The sequence below is a fragment of the Cyanistes caeruleus genome, chromosome 13, assembly GCF_971803275.1.
Source record: "Cyanistes caeruleus chromosome 13, bCyaCae1.hap1.1, whole genome shotgun sequence".
Lineage (NCBI taxonomy): Eukaryota > Metazoa > Chordata > Aves > Passeriformes > Paridae > Cyanistes > Cyanistes caeruleus.
Window position 1 is genome coordinate 11,768,294 of NC_141713.1, and position 15,385 is coordinate 11,783,678.

At 42.0% G+C, this 15,385-nt stretch overlaps 1 protein-coding gene across 2 annotated transcripts in view; it reads right to left on the reverse strand.

The window, feature by feature from the left end:
• Positions 1-10,690: 10,690 nt before the first annotated feature.
• LOC111934135 (tropomodulin-2) overlaps positions 10,691-15,385 on the reverse strand; it is a 33,971-nt gene continuing 29,276 nt past the window's right edge. For both annotated transcript variants that reach the window (XM_086848421.1, XM_023934030.2), the window contains one exon: positions 10,691-14,078. In XM_086848421.1, coding sequence (XP_086704547.1) covers positions 14,044-14,078 — 35 coding nt within the window. In that variant the 3' untranslated portion in view covers positions 10,691-14,043. The remainder of the gene's footprint in view (positions 14,079-15,385) is intronic.

The window sequence follows — 15,385 nt, forward strand, 5'->3', positions numbered from 1 at the left end:
ATCTCTGTCAAATACTGTCAGTTAAATAATTTCCTTTATGATTTGTCTCAGCTAAAGGCTTCTTGTACTGAAAAGCTCGCTCAGAAATTCTTCTCATCTCTAGTTTCTGAGAAATCCTTAGTTAAGATGCTGATGCTAGCCATAAAATGTGGGGTTTTTTTTTCAAATGTTCATATTAGCACCTCATCTTTTTTACCCAGCACTTCTGAAATCCCATCAAAACAGCAAAGTATGGGAAGACTGTCTGGGGCATTATTACCACAGAGTAATAGGAAATATAGAAAGCAAATGCCCAGACTATTCCAGTAGAAATATTGAATTTTCAAACACGAGTTCTAGACTTTCAAGCCAATGTTACAGGCAGCTAATGCTAGCGTTGAAGTTAGTCACTTGGAGTGCCTGAAGCAGTGGTTATGTCTAATATTAAACCAGGGACAGGTGAGATGCTAATGTCAGTGCCTAGGCTGTGTGTATATAGAGGTCTGGACAATGATAGTTACTTTTCACTGGGCTTGTAAATGAAGGTAGTTAACTGGCCAGAGCTGCAGCATAAGGAGGCAGGCTCTGTCTTTCATCTAGACTGTATTGGTGACATTATAGCTCATTATTTGTTTATAACAAATATGAATATATTTTGATACATTTAATCCATTCTGGTGAAACCTGATAATAGGGACCCATTGATTTGCTTGCTGCTTACATCAATTCCCTTGAATTTCAAATTTTGCCTTGTATCCTTAAAAACATAACAAAGTAAATTTAAGGGAGGAAAATGAAGAACATCAGTAAAATAGGAATATTTGCTCTCTGCAATTCAGTGCAGAAAAGCATTTTTTTTCTTCCTTTTTCTGGCTGAAATACTCCATATACTTTTGGCTTTAGTTTCCAAGCTGAGTCCAACATCCATTTGTTACTGTGCAGTGAATCTCTGTATGATACTAACTAGACATGGCAGCTCTTTTTTAAAATAGACCATTCCAATCTGTCGCTTTATTCTTTGGCACCAGGATTTTCACTTTCCTGAGATGAACTTCACTGCTGGCCATCAACCTGATGGAGTGGAAGAATTGCAGAACAAACAGATGCCATCAGCTAATTCACCTGGACAGAGCTGTGTGTGAGACCTACCTTGTCCTGTGAGAATCCTGTCTGCTGTAGCAGCTGAACAAATATTTTCAAGGTGGCAAGTGAGCCAATTATATGAAAGAGCCCAAACACTTTATGCAAATACCTGTGGTGTTCTTAGTCACACAAATTTGCTGGAACTTGCCCCACATCTTCTCTCCTGTTAAGCAATTCTTTCAAGGTGCTCTGAATAATTTCCTAACTCTGTGCATGTGAAGAGCCTGAAAAGGTATCCTCAGTTTCTCAGGATCAATCTTCTGCTGCTTCCTGGTGAGATTCCCAAGTAGGTTTTCATTAGGAAGCAATCAGGGAATTAATTAGCATTTAGTTTCAAGGTTGACTTTGTTGTAAAATCATATAAAACCCTGCAGCATATTTGTTTGTTGCACTGGTTTCAGCTGCCAAGATCACAATATTCAGTGTGATCACTAACCTGGCACCACTAAGTGATGCCTTTGTTTATTACCTACTGCTCAGTACCTTGCTTCTAGAGAATCATGTAATAAAAAGGGAAAGAAAAGGTGAAGGAGACAAAAACAGGAGTAAAGGAATCCCGTCAGAAGAGCAAATACACCAAGAGCTGTGTCTTGACCTTATACGTACAAAACACGCAGCTCACTCACCTGCACAGCTCCATAGCTGGGAACAGAAGCTCAAAGACTTCAAGCACATGTGAGGAGTGGAGTAAGAGCAGCCCTCTGGAGCCAGGGTCTCTGTAAAGCTGTGTCTGTGCCTCTCCAGTGAGTTGCAAAGAAAATAATAATGGTTATTATCAAAATTTAGGCCTCATTGTGCGTGGGTCCCCAGGGATTAGGATGGCACTGTGGGATGGGTATTCAGACCCTTTTGTTGCCTCTGTCCCCCTCAGGACAAAGTGAGATAATGTAAAGCTGCAAAAAGAGCTGGCTAGACTTCTTTCCTCCTCACCTACAAGCATGTATTTAGTGGTACAGATTAAACTCAGCAAGCTGGCCAGCAGTATTTAACACATGACTGAGAAACAAGAAGGACTGAATATATTTCTCTCTTAAGTGATGTGACATAGTTGCCATCTGCCTTCATTACTTACTTGTTTAATTGTCTGTCAGGGTAAGAGGTTCATTTTCCTTCATTAAAAGTAGCATTTCATACTATCAGTATATTTCTGCTCACTCATGCAATGCCTTAGTATGAAATGTAAAGTACAAAATGCAAGAAAAGAAAGAACTTATTTGGAGTACAATATTGCAGATTGATTGCTCTTCTGCATGATGGAGATGTCTGTTCATGTCCAAGTTAGTGTTGAGAAATAAATGAAATCTAAAAAAAAACAAGGGAAGTCTGCTAAAACCATGTTTCTTACAGAAAGATATAACTGTGGGTATCAAGTGGCTCTGAGGGCATAATTTTGGGAAGTTGCAGGCTTTTCACATATCAAGTGCAGTCACTCATCACGGTGAATATTTGTACAAATGGCTCGACCAGCAGGGGAACTCTCATGGTAAACAATTATCTGCCTCCTAGGGCAATAATGAGTGCTTTAAATTAGCAGGATAATGTTCAACAGTAGTTTTGAGATACTGGCTCTGAAGTAGATATTAAAATTGAAATCTTATTTCACAGTTTTGAGTAGGGAAAAATCTGAGTTTGAAAAAGAACTAGGTAGGTTTTCTTTGTTTTAATTGGCACCTTGAATGATAAGGTTGTGTGAACTACAGCTAGCTTGGTTATACAAAGACTCTTCAGCCTGTTTTAGTGCAATAAATTAATAGGTGTTTAATCGTTCTTTGAATTGAGATCATTATTTTAGTGTAGTCATAACTAAAAAGGAAAATGTTAATCACTGAGGTTGAATTATGCAGTGACCTTTAAAATCCATAGTTGTTTGCAGCTATTAGACTTGTTTCAAAGTAGGAGTCAGAGAGCACTTTTAATTGTGGACCTTTTTAAAATAGTTGCAATGTTTCTGTCCAAAAAATAACTACTTTTCCCAGAAAAGCTAATTTCTAGTTACTGGTTTTTTAATTCTTTGTATAATCCAAACAACGAACACATATTATGTCCTCCAGTGGCTCTGTGTCCTGAAAAAACAGCAGTTTTCATCTTTTGTTTAAAAAATCATAAACTTCCTTTTAATTTTTCTTCATACTTTTCTTTGGTATTTACATTAAATCTGAAAGTGGAAACAAGAAACTCGAATTCTTTAGGGCAGATCTTTCTCCCCAGCAGGACTGCAGCTGCAGTGGCTGTGCTGGTACTGGTCACCCAGAAGGGATTTCTCCTCTCTCCCTTCTCCAGAAGGGAGGAAAACTCTTGCAAACACAGAGGAGTTTCTGTGGGAGCAGAGCTGGAGGCTCAGGAGGTGAGGAGCCCTTGCTCTGCTGCAGAGGCTGAGTGGGGTCCCTGGGCACTCAGTCATGCTTGGGCTGGTCCAGTCTGGCTGTCAGAGGGATCTTGGCTTGAGGTCACTGGAGAGAGCAGAATCCATGAAGGTAAATGCAGCTGGGCTTCTAGGTGCAGTGGGGCCAGATGTGTGTTAGTAATTTTGAACTCTAAAATAGAAATAATAATCCTGCTGGTTTAGTTGCTAATCTTTTTGCAATAATAACTGTGCATTTGCTAGATATGTGACCTCTGCATGGCACACTGGGGCCTCCCACTCAGCTGAGGCTGCTAAGCTCTGTAAATTACAAATAGCTGTTACAAATGCACATGCATCTTTAGTGCTAGTTTTGTAGCTTTTAATTGACCCAAGTGATTATCTAAGCTGCAGAGTGAGAGCACCACATCAGCTGTTCCAGTGCAGTGCAGGGCTTAGACTCATCTTCTTAAAAGCCTTTTTATGAATCATAACTCTCTCTGTCCTTGAATAACTTAAAATCTAACAGCATTGCAAATCCTAAGATTAACAGTCCGAACTTGTTCATGATGGTTGGTTTTGACGCACATCTGAAGAAGCAGGTACCATTACTCATCCTCCCTTGGATTATATCCCTAGGTCCCTTTTGTAACATCCTGTAGGCCTGTGACCAGCTCCTGACCTGGTTCTGTAAACAGGCAGGCTTCTGTTTTTGGATGTTATATCTAACACACAAATAAGTCAAGTAGATTGTGTACTCAGAGATGACATTTCAAAGGTGAAGCCTATGAGGATTAGCTCAGAAGTGAATTTATTTTTCCAAAACTGATTACACCAAAACCTATTTCCAGTGGACAACATCATGGTAATTTAGTCCCATCCTGGTAATTTAGTCCCTTTCCTAGCTGCAGTCACTAATTGGGAATTCTCTTAGGAAATGTTTTTGCTTGCAAGGGTTTCTCGTCCTCGTCCCTATTGCCAGCACATCCTCTGTGTACAAAATCTACCTTAGCTTCACTGACAGTCTGTAAAGCTCCATTTTAGGGTATCAGCTATTACATCAGAATATCCCTGTCAGTCTTTGGTGTGGACTGTATTCTCAGGCTCTCTAGTCCTCATAAACCCAGATCTTGGCAGAGTAGCAGCACTTTCTTACACAGATTTTAGTCTTCCCTGCATGTGAGTTTGTTTTGGGGGATTACATCTGGTTTGGGGATGAGGCTGCTGTTATTTCAGCTGTGCCATTACACAGAGCAGCGTAGATGCTCCTGGATGGCAATTTCTGTTCCACACTGAGCTTCAGGACACTCAGGCCAGTCTGTGGCCACAAACAGTTGCAGTTTATGCCTGTTTTACTATTTCATCCCCTAACAAGAGCATGAACCCTGATTTATGTGTGACACATAAATCCCTCAAGTCAGTCTGAAATAGTTCAAATAAAAGTCATTATTCTCCTCCCAATTTGCATGTGTAAATGTGATTAGGTCAAAACAACAAAAGCTCCATGTTCTTTATTATGGCTGGACCAGTCATTTTGAAATGCAGGTTTGCTCTTCCCTGTGTCATCCTGGGAACAATCCCTGTAAATAGGTTAGTTCTAACTTGTTAGCATCAAACTCCTCTGTGTCTCAGGTGTGAAGTGCAGGACAAGAAATTGTCCTCAAATTGGAGAGAACATTTTGTAATTCACGTTCCTCCTCTGTACTTAAACAGGATTTTGCCTAGAGCTTATTAAAGAGAAAATGGTGTTCTAGAGAAAAAAATGTGTCCTGCTTCTACCCGAGCCAAAGTAAGTCCTCAGCTCTTTGAACCTCTTATCCTCAGGAATTCCTTCTGGGTAGTGCAGTTATTTTTCCCTTCTAAGGCAAGTTCATCAGGAACCCTGAACCCTGGGTGTCTTCTGAGAGAGAGTTAATGGCATTTGAGGAGTGGGGTAGGGGGGAAGTATTTCAAAAGTGTCAATGCTAAAAATTACCAGCGTGCATATTAATATTCCTATTGTCTTTGATTTTGAACCTTTTTCCTGAATGATTGCTACTGTAGACTTTCACCTAATGCTGAGACAGTAGAAAAACCTCAACATTTCCAACTGTGTCTTCAGTTTTGAACTGTTCTCTAGCCTATAGACTTTGGGTTCCTAAAGGTCACTGACCTACTGTCTGTCTACCAGAAGACATAAAGCTAGTTTGTTGTAGGTCTCAGTCAACCCATTGTGAGGAGAGGGGACAAAACCTTGGCCTCTTCCTCCCACAACCAGTGTGAGGACATGCTTGGGAGCTTCTAATTCCAAGTGTATGTTTTGCTTCCTTGCTCTGATGCTGAAGGGGCTTTCTCAGTGTTAAGACTGGCAGGTTCTGGCTGTGAATCTCAGTTCTAGTGAGCACACGGGCTCCAGGCAGATCCAGCTGGTGTCCCTTGCCTTGGTACTGCCCTCCCTGGAGGCAGCCAGCAGCTGTACCCAGCCCTGATTCATCAAGGAGATTGTCCCATATGCTGTTTGGACCAGCTGTAGTCTGTGCTCCTTGCTGTCTGGAGTGTGCCAGGGCCTTGCCTAGGGAGTGCAGTAAATACAAGTGTGGGAGAAAGGAGGGAGTGAGAATCAAGCCATTAATTAAAGGCTGCCTAGTCTGAGTAAGGCAGTGGTTAAAGCACTGCCCCTGGATGCTCCAGCTGAATCATTCTCCTCATGCTCCCCTCTGCTGTGCTGGGCTGCCTGGCTGTCCCTGTGCAGAAGGGGTGACCCCAATGGCTTTGGTGGCTCACAGGTCAGGGGGCAAGAAGCATTACTGCAGCCCCAATGAACTCCACTGGAAACAAATGCATGGCCAGCAGAAAAACCTTCATTGACAGGCTAGTGTATGAGGATCTGTAGAAACTCCTACAGCAAATATCAGAGGGACATCTATTTTTAACATTTTGTTGGGTGAATGAGAAAAAAAGCATTGAATATATCCGTACCTCAGTTTCCTGTAGTGTGTGAAGCACTTCTGTACTGTGTGAAGAATATGTGCAGTAGTCTATGTTTGACTACTTTGCAATGTTTACACCAAAAGTGCTTGGCAAAATGCAGCAAACTATGAGTTATTAACGATTTGAAGATGGTCCATAACCTGAAATGCCACCTGTACCAGTTACAGGGCAAGTGCCATTGATAACTATCCCTTCTACGTACCCACGTGGTATTTAAAACCTTTTGGGGGCAAAATTTTCTTTAATTCAGGGCAGCTTTATCCAGGGGAAGGAGATTCAAAGGGTCATCCAGAGGGCTGATTAGCTTGGCATGGGTTTAAACATTTTCAAGTAAATTAGACTGCTGAGATTTCTTTGTCAGGCTCCAAGCAGAGCAAATGATTGGGCTCAATGTGAACATCCGGAAAAGGATGCAGAATGTTGGTGCCAGTGCTTTTTTAGTATCTCTGGCAGACCTTGTGTGCCAAACTGCTCATGTGTCCAGAGGTAAACTTAATCACCAACTCTGAGCTGATTGTCTCCGCCCATCTGAGCTGATGGAGACATCAGGCTTTTCGCTTCCTCTGTAGCAGGTGGCTTTTTCCTTCAGCACACAAAAATATCTGCATATGTCACACCTAATTCATTCCTGCCATTGCATCACTTACTCTCTGGAGCACAGTTCTTGTGTCAGCATTTTTCGTTTATTCTATATGATACAAGCATTTGGCCTGATTAAATTATAGGGTACTGGTGTGCAATTTAAGGATATCCAATACACAAGAGGCCAGACTAGGTGGCCCCAGTAGTCCCTCTCATGAAAAATAAGACCAAATGGAATGAGGTGCCTCAGCCAGTGTCTCTGGGGATTACTGCCCTGCCAGCACTGGCTGTGTGCAGGTTGGAGTCCCTGCTGACTTCTCAGCATGCAGGATCATGCTGCATCTCCTTGGAAACAGTGTTTTCCATTGTGCAAATATTAAAAGTAACTTGTTATGACTTGTTCATTTAATTATGGAGTCAGTTTGAAAGCTTCAGAAGAGTGAAGGAAAATAATATTTTTTAATTGGATTTTCTCATTGGTACAGAAATAGAAAAGGAAATATCTAGAAAATATTAAGTACAGCTGTCTCATTTTAATGAAAAATGTATATGAAATTCAAGCAAATGCATTTTTATTTAAATGTCATCACATATCTTTGTTTAAACCTTCGGTCTTTCTCATCATGGAAATGATCTTTCAAACCCCATGAATCTCTAGTGCTGGAAGGGACCCCAGCTCTTGGCAGGTGGCATAACCACTTATGTTCCTGCTGGCTGGGTTTGTCACAGCTGCTGAGCGCTTCTGTCCGCTCATGACAATCAAACTTCCATTTCCCTTCTGTCAGGCACTCTAGTTTTTTCCACAAATGCATATGAGATCAGTACCCTGCAAAAAAGGAGGGCACAAAAAAGGTAACCAGTAAAAGTGCTCTTGACTTTATTCCAGGCTCAGAAGAGATGCTATAAAGTTCCCTGTGGTGCATTTAAGATGGCACAGTAACTCACCTGGGTCAACCAGCACATTTGGAGTGTGAAGGCAGAGAGAGCTTAACTGGAGCTTCCAGGAGCAGCAACAGAGCAATTGGTTCTGCAGAATGAAATTTTAAGGAGACTCTTTTGAGGGCTTATTCTTATTTTCAACACCTTAATGACACTTTTCTTTTTTTCTTTTTCCTCTTTTTTTTTTTCCTTTCTCCCTCAAGCAGCCTAAAAGCATGCAGGAATACAGGGGTGCAATAGTGACGGTGCTGCCTGGTGTTGCCCTCCAGCCCAAGGGCAGGAGCAGCCTCGGTAGCAGCTCCTGAATTCAGTGGCTCCTGAATGCAGCGAGCCATGAACTGTTAGAACACAGAACCACAGTGCATCTCTAAGCAATCTGGTCCATGTGGCTGCCAACATTGCTGAGTACAAACCAACCATGAATGCCAGCGCCCGCTTCACCAGACACTGGGCGCAGTGACCTCTTTCTCCACCATCATCATCTGAAAGCTTTTAAAGCCGATTTGGATGAATGATGAGTACACAACCTTTTCATGGACAAGTGGCAGAATTAATGCAAGATACTCAGGCCTGGGGAATTCTTTAGTGCTCACCAACACAGATTGAGATCTAAGGAGATTTTAGGTGACCTGGATCTGTTGTGACAGCTGAGAAATAAACAATTCTGCAACTAGGAAACTGTTGCTTCTAGATTCTCTCCAATTTATTACCAATGCAGTCATTATCAGAAGATTGACTGTGAAACAATACATGCAATGGCTTTATCTGACTGCCTTGTTTTCTCCTCCCTTGCTCACTGAATGAGTCTACCTAATGTCAGACTCAATAAAGTCAGGCAGCTGCCTATAAGAAACAGACCCTCATTAAGGGAGGCCCCTTGTGCTGCTTTTGTTTGTGCTCATCTGCTTTATGGGAATAGATGGGAAAAGCATGAATATTTAAAGCACTTTGCTGTGGCTGGGAACAAGCGGAACACAATTTTGCTGGTGTTTTGCCCCTCTGCCACCCCCTCCAAAAGGAAGCCTCAAAGGCATTGACCACTCTGCTCCATTCAGACAGAAATACATTTGGCAAGCTGAGACAGACTGTTTGGTTTAATGTGCAAATGCTGTCCTCCATTAAAATATCCAAAACATTGATTTGAGCATGGTTTCATGGTTCCTGTCCAACAGCCTCATCCCCAGCAGAGCACTTGCCCTGTGGTTCCTCTCTCTGCTCTCCTTGGGCTGCATTGGGTGCCAGCCTGCTGCAGGTTTGGCAGCAGCTTGTGCTGGGCACAGAGCACGGAGCTCCTGGCTGTGGCAAGAGGAGCACACCAGCCAACAGATCACAGCTCCTGCAGTAGGGCACAAGATTTAGTCAGCTTGCACCCCATTCTTTGATGTTCTATTAAACTCCCTAGAATCTCTGTTTCATTCAAAATTGAAATCTTTTGGGTAGATGCATCAAAAGAAGACAAGCAAGGGACTTTCGGCATGGCAGCAGCCGGGGATGGATGGGCAGTGGCAAATGCAACTTCCTGCAGTTCAGGCTGTCACTCCACATCATATTCATGGGGAAAATGACCTGGCATTCCTTGTAGAATATGAAGCACAGAGGTTTGGACTGTTGTTGCTTAGGCTTGGGAGAGGATTGAACTGATTGGAATAGGAAAAATATTATGATGCATGCTCAGGAGCTAAGAATAGTTTCAATCCTCTCTTTGCAAAGTCATTATTTTTCAACTGTATATGAAACTTCCATTCTGAAAACAGTGAGTGCAAGGGAAGAAGCTGATTCCTAAAATAAAGGTGCAGAATGATAAGGTGGGATACAGTATTAGTGTTCTTTGGCATATATTGCATCTATATTCAAAATCCCGAGGGAATTGAACACAACCCCTGCAATGAAAGGGATGCAGGACCAAAACTGGTCTTTTTGTAAAAGCTATGAATTATGTAGAAATGAAACTCTATCTGGGAGATAGGAAATGGAGTGCATGACCTCATGATCTTCTCTGCAGCTGTATTCTCTGATTCCCTTATGACTGAGGATCTGGGAATTGAGCTGCGTGGTTCCCATGAGCACTCCTCTGATTTAGGCTCTGCAAATCCCAGCAGAACCACATACTGGGACACAGATATCTTCTCTTTTCTCAGTATGAGATATCCTCATTTTCTTGAAGAGTTTCATCCACTTATTTACATTGAGATGAAAAGAAGAAAAATACTGTGAGATTTCACAGTTAAAGTACTGACATAAGTAAAAGCAGTCTTAAAATATGTAGGGATGTTTTGTTTCTCTGTGGGTTAACTGTGAAGTTCTCTGGGATTGTGGAGAGCAAATTGTCTGTGGGGAGATGACATTTCCTTTTCAATTGTCCTTATGCACTGTGCTTTTATGTGTCTTTGGCAGTTCTTTTATCATGCAGCACAGGTTCTAAGGGCCACTTAACCATGTCATTAACTCAGTCCATGCCTTTAGGCACTCTGCAATGCCTTGTGCCCCTTGAACCTTAGAGCTGAGGATAATGTGAAAGAAATTGGTGTGTCTTGGTGTCAAATTCTAATGAGGGCCATATGGAAATTGCTGACACACTGTGGAGAACAGAGGGCAGGAAATACACACCTCTCCACCTGAAAAGGTGAAATCCAGGAGAGTGAAAGCTGCAAGAGCTCCAGTGGAGAAAGCTGATGTCAGAGCACCAAGGGGGGCTTGGTTCAAGTCACAAACCCATGAAAAATTGCAAAACACAAATCATTTGTGAAGGTTTATTTAGAAAAACCACAATGCTGGGGAGTCACTGTTACATAGCATGGTAATTCTCTTCCTCTTGAGTAATATGCACCACACTGTGCGCATGCAGTTACTTTTGTTCCAGAGATAACATCATCATTTATACATGTACACATATGGTCCTCAGTGCACTCTACACTTCACGTGGATGTTAGGACACACACAAAGTTGAGCTTTTCCATGAAAAAACTGTATAAAAAATACAAACCAAACTTAAGCTGTCAACACGAGAAGCAATGTGCAAAAATAGACAAAGTTACTCCTGAATGTTTGCTTGAGAAAAAAGGACTCTTCTGTCCCTGTTCCCCATTCAGCATTGACAATGCCAGATGTTGTCTGTAGTAGGATATGAAATAACTCATCACATCCTGCCTCTCTTCATGTTAGTTGCAGAGATTTTTAACCAGCTAAATAATCCTGTATTAGTATGAAAATCTGCCCCCGAGCATCACCACTGTGTGCTGTTGTTGCAATGTCTGACCTGTGGCACTCAGGGCTGGTGACAACCAAGCTCTTGTGTGGAGCACATGGAAGAGGCAGGACAGACATCCCTGCTCACTGAGCCCCATGGCTGGGGCTGGCAGCAGCTGCCTGGAGAAAGCAGCCAGGGCTTGGGAGCTCTCCTCACACATGCTGGGGCTGCTGTTCGAGATGGTCCCTCCAGGGTGAGGCTCCTCCCTGCAGAGGAACCGTGGCTGTGCAAGGGGCATGGGAGATGGAGGGATGGAGAGCCCACAAGGCTTTCCCCAACCATGTACCTCGGTCCATGGTGCCAACTGGGGCTGCAAAACACACATGGAGCCACCTGACTGTGTAACCACGAGCGTGGCTCTGAGCAAAGCTGTACAGGACATGCTGCAAACACCATGAAGCAGTCAGAGCAACCCACCCTTGTGAAACTGCTGCATGCAAATACCAACACTGTCAATGGCAATTAAGACTAGATATGGATTGCACTTGTTTCCCTTAAACACAGATACGTACCACTCTTAAAGAAAAAAAATAAATAAAAAATCTTCAAAAAATTGATTGATAATTGGGATTCCCCTGGTTGGATCAAGGGAAAAGAACAAGAAATTAGGGGCAGTGTGATTCCTGCCACTGAAGGTTAGAAGTAACATAATCTTTAGGCTTTGTGGATGAGGATTCTTCTCACCAATGAAACTTCATGGTGCAAAGCCCAGTCTTCCCCTTGTAATCCAAATGTTTTATTAAGGATTCTGTTTAAGCCCATGCATAAGAGTTATGACTTATTACAGAACTTGTAATTTTTTTTAAACGGGATATCAAAGTTTTTCACAGCAAATCCTGCATGGATCCAGGGAAGGTCTTAACAAGACTCCCCTGTGTGTTTTGGTTTTTACTTGGAAAGCAAAGGTTTCAGTTTATTCTGAGGAAGGGAAGAAGTGGAAATTTTAGAGACTAGGGGCTGTCAAGGAAGTAAACTGTGGCTACTGCAGTTTATATCCCACCTCAGCAGATCACTTTAAGTGGGATTTCAGTGAGTGTTTTTCACTTTGGACCCAACTACAAAGACCAGTATCCAACAGGAAGAGCTTTGCCTTGAACCTACTCATTTCTGTTATAAAAGGCACAGAGGGAAGGTTCATCCTGTTAGCTCACACCCCAGCAAGATGAAAACTCGCTCAGGGAAGTGTGCCAAGCATCCAGCACCTGCTCTGGGGCTCCCCAGATCCCTGGATGCCCGGCTGCACAGTGCCCACAGCAGTCCCTGCTGGCTCAGGAGCACCCTGCAGTGGCCGTGGTGTCCAGCACTGCCCCAAGCAAGCAGCGCTCCATCCCTGCTCTCAGAGAGCCAGTGTGCCTCAGGTAACAGTGCTGGCCACAGCTCTGCAGCTCTCTGAAAGCTTGGGGTGTGTGACACACCTGACCTGAGCATCCCTTCACTCTCACAGCATGTGCATGTACAACCAAAATGAACCTCTGGCTGTCAGTCAGCTGTTGGCAGTGATACAACTGTGGTAGAGAGTAGTTTTAAATGGTAAAATGCACAAAACAAAACATCAGACTGAATTCTTACTGAAATTTTGGTGCTCTTGAGCACTGGGGTTAGCTGCTGCTTCGTGAGTGTTTTCCACTGGGTTAAGATAATGTCCAGCATGTAAGTTAAGGCCATGATTTAGCAAAGCATTTGTGCATGTGTTTAAATCTGCCCTTATTCAGATGAACACTGGCACAAATACCCACCTTGTGCCTTGTGATACAGGGACAAACCTCAACTGCAGCATATAAATGTCAGTTATGTAGCTGTCAAAAAACTACCCCTTTAGTGTCTTTTCCTGACAGCACAGTGGCTCTCCTGGATTAAGTATTTAATTAATCTTCATCTAAAAGGTCCTGAGAACAGTCCTATAATGCTAACAAATGTACATAAATACCAGAACTGAAAAAAGTGAAACTCATGGCTCAAAGCAAAACAAATATTGCTCAGAATACTTGTTTAGGTTAAGATCACTAGCTGTAAACTGTGCATTCTAGTAGCAAACAAAAATTTGTTGGCCTAGAAAAAAAACCAAAAACATTCACCATCTATAGGATTGGCAGCACTAATATTACTTTACAATGTGGAGTAAGAATAAAAAACATCAGTGTAACATTGCAAAATAACCTAAAATAACCGAAGCTTATGTAAACAAGTACGCTTTGACAATGTTTGTAGGTCTAGGCGTGACCCTGCACTGGGAGCTGGACGGGTGGAGACCCAACAAGGGTGGCAGGGGCTGTTCCAAGGTGGCTCCAGCTGCCCAGATCCCACTGCAGGAGAGAGGCTCAAGGGTGTGAACCTGCAAATCTGTACTGGCATCACTAGTTCTACTCCAGGGAGCAGCCCATTGCAGGATTCAGCTCAGCAGGACTATACACATAAGTAAAGATTATTCACAAACATAAGGCATTGCAGAACTTGGCCCTAAAATTTCTATTTGCAGCGTAGAATCCCTTATCCATATACAAGGTCATATTTTTATATATCAAAAAGTGTCTAAAATAAGGGTCACAGTCACTATATGTTATGCTCAGTAACACAGTTATGATGCTGCATATTGGCTTCACATACTGCAAACCATTTTCTTCATTAAAATCAAACCAACTATGAACCTTTCTCATAAGAATTAAATTAACCATGAAAATTGAAAATGGACAGGCTCTGTTTTCAAGGTTAAATGGAGACATTAACAGAAATCAGCAACTCCCATTGTAATAGTTTTCCAGTGCCTTCCCTTCTGAGCAGTGAGCACTCTGAGACTGCAGCTGGTGGTGGCCTCCAGTCCTGCCCGCTGTCCTCGGCGCTGTGGCTACTGCCGCTCCCCTTCCACGCGCTTCTTCCGAACTGCAGGGCAAGGAAAGAGAGTCACTGCTGCCTTCCTGAGAGCACCAGGGCTTCTCCCACAGCCCCCAGTAACACAAAACCAGCACAGAAGGGAGGAGCTGCTGAGAAATGCTCAGAAGAATTATGCCCACAAATACTATAATTAATAGATCATAATACCCAGCTAAACAATTGTACCCAAACTGTGGTTTTTTTGTGTCTCAGACTGTAGAACTTCACCAAGTGTACCACATTTTCCACAAAAATCACACTCTGAGCTGAAGGTTTTAGATGATAAAGAAATCATCACCTCCTGCACTTCCTTCCAGTGATTCTATTTAGATTTTTATTACAGTTTTATTTTTCTTTTAAAAGCCACTCCATTCCAGCTAAATTGATACTGGTCTGCTCTATTCTGCTTGGCAGTGCTCTGTATTATTTAAACTTTAGACATCAAAAATTAATAACTCTGTAATTGCACAGTGTGTACTGTAGGTAAGCAATAATCATATTTATTTAGAAAATAATTTGAAGTACTCCTAAGTATCAATATCAGTGAATACTGATAAAAGAAATATCATATTGGACCTTCAATCATCTCTTCAATCATCTCTTCAATCATCAATCTTCAATCATCTCTTTAAATCTCACATGCTGCATCAACCATCTGACAGTTAATTAACTCTATTATTTCACTGGAAACCACATAGATTGAAGTTGCCATTTAGCAAAACAGAGTGGTAAATCTTGTGTTATGGGCAGAATTATTTTGACAAGCAGTCCCATGTGAATTTTTGCACTTATGATACATTATACCTGGTATAGAGCAGGTTTAGTTGGACAGCACTTGCTACTTCACATTCTAATAAAATGCATTGAGTCTTTTCTCATCTGGCCAGACAAGATTTGTGAGGTTCTCCTGTTTGTGTGATACAAAATTTTAGTGTTATGTCAAAGTGTCATGTCCTGTTTCTGATATTGAACGGCTGAAGCACAGAACAAAGCAGTAGAACTTGATGAATGAATGTTTTTCACCACAGAAAGTCAATAACAACAATATATTGCTAAACATCTCATTACTGCACTGAGGTTTTTTCATCATGTCTTTTTGGCAAACAGACTGCATTATTCCAAAGCCTGCAGTGTAGCATCAGTCATTTCTGTCTGCTTTCAATGTTTTGCTCCTTTATTTATTTTATTGTATTGAATTCCTTTAGGAATTCTGTCCTACAAAATCTTGAACAAAACCAAACAACACAAACCCAGGAAAATGAAGATTAGGACATAAGTCAAATGGCAAGTGGTAAAATAATAGGAAAAAGGGGTTT